This window comes from Pholis gunnellus (genome assembly GCF_910591455.1).
Source record: "Pholis gunnellus genome assembly, chromosome: 15".
NCBI lineage: Eukaryota > Metazoa > Chordata > Actinopteri > Perciformes > Pholidae > Pholis > Pholis gunnellus.
This window is the reverse complement of record NC_136542.1, coordinates 7,132,140-7,146,385: the sequence shown is the minus strand read 5'-3', so window position 1 is coordinate 7,146,385 and position 14,246 is coordinate 7,132,140. Positions and strand designations below refer to the sequence as shown.

The following is a 14,246-nucleotide window of genomic DNA, read 5'->3' as shown; positions in this document are numbered from 1 at the left end:
ATTTCTTTGCGTTCAAACCTTTCACACTTAGGCTAACACAAAGATTTGCTTTCTGTGCATTCCATCAAAAATTAAAGGATAGCGCCATTGTTTTTACTTCAATAAATCCAAACTGTTATTGTAATGAGTGTAAATGCTGAAATTCAGTGAGTTTGTAACGGTGTGCTTATAATACCTTAGAATTTCCAAAACTACTGCGAAATAAAACCTGCACCGAAAGCACAGATTTCCCCTCCTATCGTGAAGAGCATACCTAAGACGAGAGAAGATATTAACAGCACTCTGATCTAGCAAGTGTTACAGCTTTGAACCGATTAGGCTTAAAAAAACAAAAACAAGCAACAAACAAACTCTGACGTGGCCTAACAGCCCCATTCCTTTGGCACTGAGGAATCCCACAGCCGTCAGTAGCAAGTCTAGGCATGAACCCTGCGTCAGTGTGTAAAGCAAGAACACAGCAGAGAAAAGCTCAATGAAAAAGTATTTCCCTTGCTGCATCACAAAAAAGAAAAGACTCCTTTTGCATTCTTTTGTCCCCGCTGTTGAAGTAAGCACTCGTAGACGTCATGCGGGCTAATATTTATGGAGAAAACTACACAAGACAACCGACGAAGGAAAGAGAGGAGTACATTATGGGCAGTTTCACAATAGGTTACACATGTTTTTATAAAAAGGGAAGGAAGATCCAGTTCGTGTAAGACTTAAAGAGAAATTGTGGTTTTACAAGCACTTGAATTTCAAGAAAGAAAAAAAAATGAATATACCCAACTAATGTCTCCATTTGTCTTTGGCCATCCGATTCGTTTTGGTGACGTTTGTGTGTATATTTATATATATATATATATATATATAGAAGAAAAAACATCCAGAACAATGTTGCCAGCTCAAAAGGTTGCACTTTAACGTCACAGCAAAAGTAGTGGTAATGCATTCTTAAAAAGTGACACTTTATTAGATACAGACGTTATAAAACAAAATAAAAAAATGTTAGCACTATACAAAATCATGTATATTGTTAAAGCAGTCCATCATTACACATGCATATGTTCTAAAGACACTTAAATATAGACATCTGCCGAGGAACGATAAACAAATGACTGAACAGGCAGATATAATCGAGCTCCAGTGTAGGTAAAAATAAGTCTTATTTGACTGCAGTAAGCAACAAAGTAGAAAACATTCAGCCACCAAGGTCGTCACTCTTTGCAGGGACAGGGGTTTTTTTGGCCGGTGTTTTTGAAATTTACAGATCTCTTTTGGCAGTCTTTGCTTTTCACTTTAACTTAAATTCTCTGCCACAAATTTGAAACATTTGTCTCATAAAAGCAGCACAAAATTAAGAAAAAAAAAGTCAAACAAAAAAAAACAACTAACATTGCACACTTTTGAACTGAACAACTGGTTTCACATGTACACAAAAACAATCAACCACACATGTTTTCGCAGCACACACACACACACACACACACACACACACACACTCAACTAAAAACACACAGACGGTGGAGCTTCTGTTTCAACAGGTTTGGGGAATCTGAGTTTTCAAAGCTGTAAAATTGTTTGGAAGCCGTTTGCTGGGTGGAGCAGGTCTAGTCTGGATTTCTAGTGAGTGGTTACTGCATTGTGTTGTTTTTCTGTAGAAGTCTCCGGTCCTTTGGTAACAGAGCTGCTGTTAGAGAGTGTGTAGGCCTCAAGTTGGCAAGAGCTGCTGCTGCTGCAAAGAGCTCATACGGGTCCAGAGTAGTTGTAGTGGTTTCCGTGCTGCGAGTCGGGAGGCTGCGGGCTCGGTTTGCGTTCAAGGTTTTCGATCTCTGCTACGTCCGTGTGTGTGCAGAGTGGGGGGCGCTGCTTGAAGAAGTCGGACACGTATCGGACCTTAGGGAACAGAGGAAGATTAAATGTCAGAGTATTTGAAAGTAAAAAGAATGTGCAGCCCTCAGTATCCCATAATGATCTATTGCATGCCAGTTGTTTTTGTTAGAGTTGGTGTCTGGAAGTTACTAGATATATTTACCATAGATCTCTATACTGCAAGTTGTCCATCATTTGTTACATTTATGGAATTCACAATTACCAGTTTCTGTTTGGGGCAACGTACTGCTGGTAGACCAGGACGTTTTTGGAGTTGACAAAAGTCTTGATACACTTTTGGGGGTTTTTTTCTGATCATGTGCGCCTATGATCATGAACATCCTGCACATAGGGGCTTTAAAAACACCTGTAATCCTACAATCTTTCTGTACAAATGACACAGAAACACATTGTTGCACTCACAGTGAGTACAGCGATGAGCGCTCCCTGCAGCAGCCCCACCAGTACGTCACTCCAGTGGTGTTTGTAGTCAGACACACGCGTGTATCCGACATAAAACGAAAACGCCACCAGGAAGAACTGGATGGTCGGTCGAACCAGTCGCGTCCACTTCCCCTGCATTCGGGCCTGGATGTAGAGCTTGACACACAAAAACACATTCTTGTTTTTCAATCAACTTATATATGAATTGACTACTCAAAATCACATTTAAATTGTACAACAAATTCAGTTTTAAGTATTTTAACAAAAAATAAACAAGGATCCCACTAGTTGTATCTTCTTCTATATAATCAAATGAAAAAAATACAAAATATTTATCTAAGTTTAACTTCAAGATTCCTGCAAAAACTCTAAAAATGTCTCCTTTCTGTGGGGAATCAAACTAGAAATAATGACAATATACAATCTTCTCTTAATAGAAAATATTTGACTGTTCCCATTTGATTTCTCTTTTGGCCAACCCAGCCCACTTCCGCCACAGAAAGGTCAGAGCTCTGCCACAGAACAGTGTTGTGTATAAAAGTTGCACTCCTCAACACTAACAGTAATAAAATAGTTGAATCCCATCTTCTTCCGGCCATTGTACCGTGTGTAATCATGAAACAATGATGTTTCCATAGCGTCTGTGTTGACCGCCGCCTCCTGTTTTGAGTCACTTGTGGGTGTCTTTGGTAAAAGAGACATTTCAAAGCTACAGAAAGTCTCAAGCAAACAAGGGAGAAGACACACTCACCGACAAAAAGAGCATGCAGTACATCCCGAAGGACGAGTGGCCGGAGTAGAATGACAACCTGAGAAGCCAAACAGCAATTAAACACAATTCATGTACAAAATTCACTCGGTTTCTTTCACTGATTTTCACTAAACACGATAATGAAGTGACAAAGAAATGTAATTACACCTTTATAATAGAATCAACACACCAATTCTTAAACAATCCCAATAGGACATTTTGATGGGATTTCACTTGTGCATTAACATTAAAATGATTATTGTCTGGGCTTCCATTAGGATTTTGTTAATAATGGTTCAAATTAAGCCATACTGACAAAGCTAAACATGTTTAATGCTAAACAATATCAGCTCTTATATGAGCTATCAGCAACTTGAATCCCAAAGTATGTCTTTATAAATCTTTGTTATGAAGTTTGGTGAAGGCCGTGGGATTCACCTGGATTCAGTTACATTGCGCTGGTAGCCGGTACAGTTGATCTGCAGAATGTATCCGTTACAGCTGGCCGGCGCGCACACGGACAAGAAGTTTGGACGAGGACGACCTATAGTGAACTTGGCTAGGTCGGTCAGTGATTGGCTGACAGCTGCTCCAAACAGGAAGGTGCCGACCACCTTGTAAAGCGCTGACAAGTACTGGTTGAACTGGGAGTTGGAGTGCAGACGCTTTGTGTGCACAAGGTAGGCTTCTCCCGTGGTGATCTGTGGAGCAGATTGAAGAGACTTAATGAAGGATTTTCAGGTAATTTGGGATAGAAAATCTTTGGTAAAGGCTTTTTTTTTGTCTGTTTTATTTGTATTACAGTGTCACAACATTTCTCAGAAGAACATGATGTAGGGACTAACAATGACGATGGAGCAGGTGATGGTGACGGCAGCCATTGCTCCATGGGAGATGGTGTCTCTCCTGTAGGGATAGCTAATACTCTTATCATCGCAGTAGATTCCTCTTTGGTACGGGCTGAACATCAGTGTCAGGATGGCTGAGGGCAGAGCCGCTAGAAGAAGAGACACAACAAAAATGTATTATATATGAATGGCATGTTAAAAAAATGTCAGAATAGTTTCTCAAAAACAATTAAAAAGTCATACTAAAGTATGTCGAAAAAGCCAGAAAAAAAGCCAAAGCCGAGTATGTAAAAAAACGCAAGGAAAAAAGCTATAGTATGTCGAGAAAGTCATAAAAACCCAGTGTAGTGTGTCGAAAAAAAAAACAGCCAGAAAAAATCCATAGTGTAAAATGGCGAAAAAGTCATAAAGATATCATAGTATAGCCTGTCGAAAAAAAGTCATAGTATAGTATCTCCAAAAAATTTATATAATATGGTATGTTGAAAAAACGTCATAATATAGTTTCTCCAAAAGTAATTGTATAGTATGTCGAAAAAGCTTTAGTGAAAAAAACCCCCATTAAAAAGTCATACTACAGTATGTCGGGTCTCAGAGGGTTAACGGAGGCATAATGAGGTGGATCCAACCTTCCAAAGGAGTTATTCGTCATTAATATGTCAATTTAGTTTCAGAGAGTTTTATTTCATCTAAATTATGACTTTATAATCCCAGAGAAAACAAAAGAGGCCTAGTTTATTAACTAGTTTCTCAAAGTGGGGTCTGCAGACCAATACCGGCACTTAGAGAAATGTTGTGCAGTCCATGAACGTGCCATTTTTTTCAAAATGCTTTAAGTCGGTTTAGATTATGAAATTCAAAATGTTTCTCTAGGGGGTAGTTCTGCAGACACTACTAAAGTGTTGGGTTGCAGAAGGCATACAATAAAAAACAGTTCCCCTTAAATAAGAGTCCACTACTCTGATTTAAAGTAAAATTCTTGAGAGTGGAGCTACTGTAACTGCTTTAAGTAAACGCAGGCACTGAAACAGTGATGCTGTTTCACGCTGGATTAAATCACGCTGTATTAAATCACGCTGTATTAAATAGACCCTTCAGCTGTATGTTGACAAGTGAACCGCAAAACAATGAGATGCAGCTCAGGAAACAGCTAAGAACACACTGATAGACTAATCTTTCAGCTTTGGGCACAAGGCCCGACTCAGCCAAGTGAATTAATTTGTCATCGGTAGAGCTCAGTGGCAACAACTTCACCTCTATGGGCCGCGCTCGCTCTATGGCGTTTCACTATGGAAACACACGGGACAGGACAGCCATGACCTTTGACATCAGGGCACCGTTTACACAACGAAGGGCATGGGAGCTGAGGATTGAACTAGGACACACGTTCACACGCTTTAAAAAAAAAAAAAAAAAAGACATCTGAAACCACGCTCTCGTACACAAAACAGGTCTATAACCTACAGAGGTTTTTTAAAAAAATGCATGCAAGCTTGTAATGACAAATAGTTTTTGTGTGTGAACAAAAGACTCAAAGCTCAGAGTTGCACAGCACCAGCACAAAACACATAAAGCTGTCTCTTAAATCTACGTAGGGACAATAGTCCAATCTACAGGACTGATGTCAGGGACCTTCCAGGCAACTCTTAAATACTTTTACTCTTTTCCTGTTTTCAAGAGCTCATCACTGAACTCCTAAAGCGGATGAGAGTGAGGAATGTTTGTTGTTGCAAGCGGGAGCTGGACTGAATATTTACTGGGCAATGCCATAAGAGTGGCTCTAGACTAACATATTGCTTCCTTCCTCCAGAGTGTGTGACAGGCAGGACTAAATGGACGACACGAGGACATATAAACACAGGAAAACATGTTCCAGAAAGGTTATTTTGGGTCGCGTCTATGGTTAACCACAATTTGTGAAAACGTGCAAAAACTCTAAAAGAGACTCAATGCCCATTTATGGTCAACGCCCAAACATTTACCATTCATGGTCAACGTCTAACCTTATTTAGCATAATTTTGGGACGGTCATTTTAACACATGGATGTCTACTGGTCCAGAGTCTGTCAAGTGTGAACATTTAGAGGCAGTGTTTACTCTTCTTTGCTCCCTACTACTGGCAGGAATATTAATGCACAACACTAGAAGTATGAATAACCAAAGGAAGAAGTTGAAACTGGAAACGTGGAAGGAGAGAAAGACCTCAAAACGGCTGAAAATGACGCCGTAAGAGTGAATGTAAACGGTAAAGTTGATTTTACAGGTGTCTGTGTTATTTTGTGCAGACGCTTGCAAATATGATGCTTGATTTTCTTCTATTGACTTACTCTTCAAGCACCTACCAGTCTGCCCCACCCACTAGTTCAATTCACTACACACTGCCTGAGGAACACAAAGACTGGCCACTCTGCCTTATTTAATATTCATTCCATTTTCTAAGCAAGTGCCATTAATGATCTTTGATGACAAGCCGTTACCTCATTGAAGAGAATTTATTTTCATGAAAAGGAAGCCCTCTTTTTGCTCTTCACATCTCAAGAGTTCATTATTCCAGCAGGTCATGCGTGCTCTCAGCTTCCTTTTGAAGTGAGGTCCAACCATTGTTTATTCTGCAGGGTGCAAGCATAACATTTAGATAAGAGGCTGCTGCTTGTTTGACACAAGTCTCTGGTGGCTAAACACTGCCAGGGTGGGGATGTGAGTGGACAGAGTTGGGCAATGGCCTTCAACACACACACACACACACACACACACACACACACACACACAGCTAAGCTTATTCAACAACAGAATCAGTGAGAAAGTCAATTTCCCTTCGTATCAAACATGCTCCAACAGCCTCTGGGAGCCGAGCCCATGTAGCGTTCCTATTATCTGAGTGGGACCGACTGCTTTTATCTGCTATTATTCCAGAAGGCCTGCATGTTTTGATAGGCCATTTCTTTCTGGTAGGGCGGTCTAATCTCCCAGGGGCTGGGTGGAGTTCAGGGGGACAGAGCGTCATTCCCCAAATGTACTAAAGGAGAAAAGGATTTAATTTGTCTGTAAAACACAGAATTCCAGTGATTTTTCTGTCAGTGTTCTAAGTTTATTTAGGCGATATCTCATCAGAAACTAGTTGTTCCATAATGCTGTGTTTTAGTTATCCTAAATGGATTTAATGAAATCATCGTACATATGTTTATGCACATGCTTAACCAACATATTTTGTGACAACAAATGGAGCTCACCCTTTATGAGACGCATTAGTGGAAGACTGAGGGAATTTTTACTCTGTGAAAGTACTCAAGTAACAGTTTGATAAATATGTTTGTTCCCTTTCTTAGCAAAAGTTAGATGAGAAGATTCCCCTCGCTCTTGTAATTGTAGGTTAAGTAGAGAGCTGGAGTCAGGATGTGGTTAGCCTAGCTTAGCATAAAGATTGCAGGCAGGAGGAAACAGCTACTGACCGTGTCCAAAGTCATTTATTTGCTGCTTTGCAAGTCGGAGATTGTACTTTAAAGATAACTTTTTAAAAAGTAAAAGCCTTGGCATGGTGACTAAATGTTTCAGAGTTTGAAAATATTCTCAACTTTCCTTTTCCTTAACTTCTTTCTTACTACCTACATCCTTCCTTCCTTCCTCAAATATCAATAGTAAATTCCTTGGTGGACTGTAAGAGCTTGTATCATCCTACCATGACATTTCACTTGTTGAGTTTCTTTCCCTCTTTAAACTTTTACAGCCTCAAAAAATGTAGAAATGAGTTCATCCTCCCTTTCTAAAAGAGGTACACACACTGCTGACTTTTTGTCCTCAGTAACAAAACAACCACAGACGAGATAAAAAAAAATGAAGGGAAAGTATTGTCTTACGCTTTCACAATCTCTTCTGGCAAGAGCTTACCCCCGATTCCACAGAAAATAAACATGATGGAATTTGGGATCAGAGACAAGTGCAACTTACCCTTGACCTCTGACCCAGCAGGAAGTGGAAAGTGTTCCTGTTATTTAGCCCTCAAGATGAGTCCTATTCTAAATAACTGAGACATTGATAGGAAACAGGTAACCGTGTTGTAGGTGTCCATTTGTTTGAGGTTAACTCTCAACAGACGACTGTTAGATTTGCGCCTCTGCAGCTAACGGGGATTCAAAACTAGTGTTCCACATCACACTGAGGTGCTCAGAAAACCAATATTTAACTTCTTCTTTTGTTTGTTTTGGCTTTATCTTTGGTGCTCATTGGTGTGAGATTTCTGCACTGCGCTTCCTGTGTCTGTTCTCTCCATAATGGCTATCATTGTTCTTCATATTTTGTGGGGGCTAATCCGCTACTAAACCCGGAAAAAACTGTTGTTGAAAAGAAAGCGCATCATTTCCTGTTAGGCCATGGATTTTGCCTGGGAAAGTCCTGGATGGGGAAAAGCTTTTTCTTGGTATATTGCAGCTTTCGATTGGGAAACCTTATATTTGTATGAAAGGTTGAGCAACACTACTTTAAGCCCTTCAGACCTGAGTTTTGTCCACCTATAAAAAGGAGTAGAAATACTCCTCCACTTCCTGTTTCTTCTGTCTGCCAAAATGGACTCTTTAAGCTGGCAATTTATACTACTGTATGTAAAAGAAAACGTAGCTGACATATATTGTCCCGTTTCTTGTTAAAGTATTGTGCTCGAAGGAGAAATAATCTGGCACATTAGTCCCATGATTGTTTTCCACTTTGTGGTTAAAGCAGGTTGTACAGTTGTAAACACTTCCTTCTATTAACGTACATTAAACAGGATAGTGTGGTTGCCCTCGGGTGAGGTGTGCTCTCACTGAAGAACTTACAGTTTGCGATATGTTGAAGCAGTCTATAACTTCATCCTTCAGAAGCTCATATCTCACTGAAGAGAGCAAAGTAACAGTGAAAAACTGACTTCAACCTTTAAAAAAAAGAAAAAAAGGAAACAATTCTTCCTCTCGCTCACATGAAACCACTGAAAGTACTGAAAGGTCCTTCTGAAACCATACAGACAATACAATTACCTCTACAACGTTCTGTTTTACAAGAAGCTAGCCCACAAAAATACACACACACACACACACACACACTTTCTCTTTGCATCTCTCCTTCATTTTCACACAGGAACGTCGGAGCAGAAGTCAACACTTCCAACTTGACTTTGACACATATTTGGCAGTCAGATACTGTGTGTGTGTGTGTGTGTGTGTGTGTGTGTGTGTGTGTGTGTGTGTGTGTGTGTGTGTGTGTGTGTGTGTGTGTGTGTGTGTGTGTGTGTGTGTGTGTGTGTGTACGTGTTAAACAGTTGGGGGGGGGCATCTCAAACATGTAAGCAAAATGTTAAAATGGCACATAAATAACACTCAGCAGAGACAAACAACAACTGCTGTCGTCAGTCACTTGCTGCGTTGCCTCCGCAACACAAAAGCATTGTTACAAAACTCTGCAGATGCTTCAGTTAAATCTTAAGGCTTGTAATGACTTGTACGAGTGTGGCTGTATTTATAACTACACAGACAAGGAAACACTTTCATTTCCCTCACTGCTGATTCTCACCTTAACAAAAGAAAGTCATTAATCGTCATCGCTGACCCTTGCCAAGTCATTTTATATCTAGAGCTGAAACGATTAGAAGATGAATCAATTTATTGATTAATGAACAGAAAATGTATCTGCATATGCTTTTGTGACAACCGATGTATTATTTTGTCATTCTTTAAAGCTTTGGACAAAAGAAGGCATTTTAAGACGTCACCGTGGTCTCTGGGAACATGTGATGGCCGTTCAACACCTCTCCAACACTGGTGTGCGTTCCCCATCAACGTATTTTCTATTCCATTTTGCCATCTATCTATAGACCAAACAATGATTCCATTAAATAAGAATATAATCACCAGATGAATTAATGCAGCCCCTTTATAAAGTACATCTATATATTAGAAGATGTGCAACAAAATGTACTAATCATTCACCAGCTTCCGAGGTACCCATGACACACAACTGGAAAATGAACTCAACTCTCTTTGAAACTATCTGTTGCCCCTTTTATTTACACTGGTTCACATTAACTGTTTATTAACTCTTGCATATGAGGGAGTGAGACATTCAAGCTCACAAATAGTTACAGACCTGTCTGAGTTCATGTGACTAACATGTGCAGTTTCAGAATGACTGGTATTTGCTTTTAAGTTTTAGGAGGTTGCTGACCTGCACCTCCCTTATTCCTGACTACAGCCAACAGCAGTTTGGCTCCAGACATCAAACCTGGGACACAATGTCTTAGTGAATAAATTATATGGAGTGTTAAAAATAAAGTGAAATGATTAGGAATAAAAAAAATAGTCTGAATCTGTCAATTCATGTGAGAATTATTGGCTTCCTCATTAGACTCTTGTGCAGACCAAAGTACCTAAATCGAAACAAAAAGGAGTTCCCAGAGTCATAAACATTAATTATTTATTCAACTATGAGAAATACTCCAGCTAATAACCCCCGATACATTGGCAATATTTAGTTTTCGCACTTTGGTTTGCGATAGGACCAACTGAAATATAAGATGTTCAGTAGTGAGCTTTACGAGGTGCCAATAGTCATATGTACCTTCAGACATGAACCCATGTTTCCAGTCTTTATTCTAAGCTAATTGGCCGCTGGCTGTAGCCTCACATTTAACTTACAGACATGAGAGTGTATCAATCTTCTCATCTGACTCTCTCCAGATCGAGCAAGAAAGCATTTTTCCCCAGATTTCAAACTATTCCTTTAAACAAGACATATTAAAATGCCAAGATCGGTTTTATGAAGCAGCTTGTTCTCATGAAATTACATTGTTTTTAAATCTTGATAACTTGACTGTGAACAGTAACTGTATCATGAATTTGATAACCGACAGTGTAACAACAGACGTTCTGCTGGGTGGCATCTGCCTGCGTGAGCCCCTATGTGCAGTAGTGTGTGTGAGTGTGTGTGTGTGTACACTCGCAAGTTGTGTGTATATGCTGTGTGCAGTGATAACAAATAAGGGCAGGATGGTGGTTTGACTGCAAAGGGGAAGGGGGAGAAATAAAATACTGAACAGAATCACAGTGTCAGTTACAATCTGGACACTCAGCACATTCTTGCCCTATCACACTCACTGACTCACTCAAACACACACAAAATGGGAGATCAAACCTGCAGTCAGTTTACCCTCCACACTCTTAAGTTGAAATAAAACAAAAGCAACAAGGGAGTAGAAGATGCAATGATTAAAAGAAGGAATATAAAAAATGATGGCCAACGTGTTGATAAAGTGTCGTTTGGCTCGGGGAAATTGTGACTTTCACTATTTTCTGACTTTTTTTCCTGAAAATTTGCTTCAATTAAATCAAAATCTTGAAAGTGTTTCCTTAAGTACAGATGGAGATCCCTGCACTATATTGTTTTATGGACTCATATTGAGGTGAATCTATTTCAAAATATTACAATATCTGAGCTTATTATTACTGCTATTCATCTGGCAGTTTTAAAAGTTTCTCAATTGAATTTACTGGAAATGTAAAATATGAAAACAATCTGATCTTATCACCCACCTCCAAGAGACTCGCCCAAAGTGATTCATAAATCATATTCCTTTTAAGGGCTGATGAATAACTTACCCCTATGAATAACACACTTTCACATCCCTGACAAAGCTTCACTGTGAGACGATAAATACATGAACGTGAAGCTTAGTGAGCTAAATAAATTGTCAACTGAGAAACCGTAATGATGAACTATCACTAGGAAAAATATGACTGAATCAGCTAATTATGTCTAAAACATCTTTACCTCACCTTTATGCCAGCCAATTTCTTTTTTGAGCTCATCCCTAAAGTCTTAACTCTTTCTTTCTCCCTCAAAATGCAGACGCAGGGAGCTGACAGTAGACCCTTCGTTAGGTGTGCACATACACACACACACACACACACACACTTTGAGAGTAGTGGGGGTTGAACAGCCGAACGGTCATTATCATTCCTCCCCGTCAGTCAACAGAGGGATCTACAAATGTTGTAATCTTCAATGTTTCTTGTTGCCTTTACAGGGATTCCACTGGAGGAGAGTTCTAGTTGAACCCCATATTTCACCTCCTTAAAAAACATCTAAAAGAAAACAAACTCAGTGGGGAAATTAACATCTCGGACGCCCTTCAGCATCTCAACTACAACCTCGGTCAGCCTCATGGTCTCAGAGATGTGAGCAGATGTGACACAAACAGCTGGAAGATGTCAATTCTGTTAATGGACTTTGTGTCGTCTCTGGAGTCCAGAAGCAAGTTGCAACAAGTTGTTTCGTTCCCTCTACAGTAGTCACATATACACCAAAGAGCCCCACAGGGTTGCTTCTACACACACACACACACACACACACACACACACACACACACACACACACACAAACACAAACACACACACTCTCTCTCTCTCCAGTTTCCAAAACAGGATTTTAACTGTCACACAGAGAGAGATTCATGACAATGATCTTTGCTCTTCGCCCTAACCCATATTTAAAAAGAGAGGGGCCACATGGGGCAGGAAGAAACAAATGTGCAGAAAAAGCATGAACATGCATTTACAGATCTTACAGCCGGAGATGCACAAACTGCACTTTGTGGTTACTTCCACACAACAAACCTATGACCCGTGGGCAGTCAACTAATCGAGATTGTGAGTGCATCATCGCCTCAGCAAATCAACATTCTGAAAGCCAGATAGTGAGGTAGGATGTGTCCTATATGTCTCAACCCAAATGATTTTAGAAGAGAAATCAGTGAAGTGACAACCAAAGAGCAGCAGCAGCATTCTTACAGTGTTGGGAAAGACTCAGTTTGTCTTGTTTGAACAAGATAGAGACCAATGATGACTTGCAAAGTTTAAATTGTAGGCTACTGCAGTGAACACTCCTCCTAATTTGCATCGTTTTGCAACAGAATTATGTGGAAGTTACCTTTTCAAACAGGACTCGGTATCAATATCTTATACACGTTCAGACAGTCATGACGCAACAAGTGGATGACCTGTGATAGATCTACAAGTATCGCGCGCGCGTGCGTGTGTGTGCGCGCGCGTGCGTGTGTGTGTGTGTTTGCGTGCGTGTGTGTTGGGCAATCCCATGCGTCACCGTGCACATTATTTTCAGTGAAAGCTGCCTCCCCCCATTCTTTAATATCATTTTAGAGTCTTGATTCAACTCCGCAACAAAATACACAAATGACCGCAGACCAGATGAGCTCTACAGTCTGCAAATAATCACAATTTCAGTCATATTGTCAAGAGGGAAAAACAAGGGCAGTCACTCACCAACAAAGACACAAAGAATATCCACCACGATCAGAATCAACTTCTTTCTTTGCTCTGTCATGTTTTCTCCAACACCGCTTCACTCTCATAAATAAATCGCGTTTTAATAAAAAGCAAAGGGGCAGAGTTGTAATCTAGGAAACGCCTGGATTTACTATGGAAGAAACTTTCTGGACAAGTCGACCTGCTCGTTCTTCCGGCTCCGCTTCCCTGTGTACCTGCCTGCCTGTCCGCCTGTCTGTTTCTCTCTACGCTGCGCTGCTTCAGGTGAGCAGCAGAGGACGCGTTGCGCTGCGTAGAGCTGCGTGCTGCCTGTCCTGCCTTTTTACGCACAGGGGGCGCGTCTTTCTGCATGAACAGCGCTCTAAAGTCGCCAAACAAAGCATTTTACTTCCCGAAATGTTTTTCTCTGCTTTGCATTCTTGATTTGGGTCATCGAATCCAAGCAGAGAAAGTAACATTTCCCTTTTTACCACGTGGTAAGAGCATGGAACCCACCTCAAACACCTCATATGGTATATTAGTATAACAGTAACTCACTAGGTCTCACTAACATTGCCAGATTAAAGAGTTGGATTCCCCCAGGGGACAAAAAGTATTTGAGGGTGACTCACACTGAATTGATTTGGAATTAAGTATTTTATATTATATATACAGAATAGTATTCTTATAGTCCATATTATGGAAACCTTTTTCCCAAGGGAAACAAAAAGTTAGGGAGTATACATTAAAGGCGAAAACACCTTTCAGGTAAGTAAATAAAAATATTAAGTCCGAAATTTGACTTTTAACGTAAATTGTTTGACCATCACATATGTGATTCATATTTCACAGTTTTTACTTTGAAAGTCATAACAACACCCACAAAAGTCAGGGGTTTGACTTTTAATATGTCATAGCTTTGTCTTCCTATGAGCCTTTTCAACTTTTCTTGGCAGAATAATATGGGCATAAAAATGGGATAGCTCTATTTTTAAAACAGCATACTGTTCATAAGTAGAGGAAAGCAATGCAGTGTTAGAACCCTTCAGAATCAAACTCTTTAATCTG

General features: G+C 40.0%; 1 protein-coding gene across 1 annotated transcript; it reads right to left on the bottom strand.

The window, feature by feature from the left end:
* Positions 1-574: 574 nt before the first annotated feature.
* On the bottom strand, positions 575-13,426 carry LOC306706863 (phospholipid phosphatase 2-like). Its single transcript, XM_079174096.1, has 6 exons — positions 13,197-13,426; positions 3,892-4,043; positions 3,485-3,747; positions 3,047-3,104; positions 2,275-2,451; positions 575-1,875 (listed from the first exon to the last, which is right to left on the bottom strand). Exons 1-6 carry the CDS (start codon positions 13,255-13,257, stop codon positions 1,726-1,728), a joined length of 861 nt encoding a protein of 286 aa, XP_079030222.1. The 5' UTR covers positions 13,258-13,426; the 3' UTR covers positions 575-1,725.
* Between the last annotated feature and the right edge of the window lie 820 nt (positions 13,427-14,246).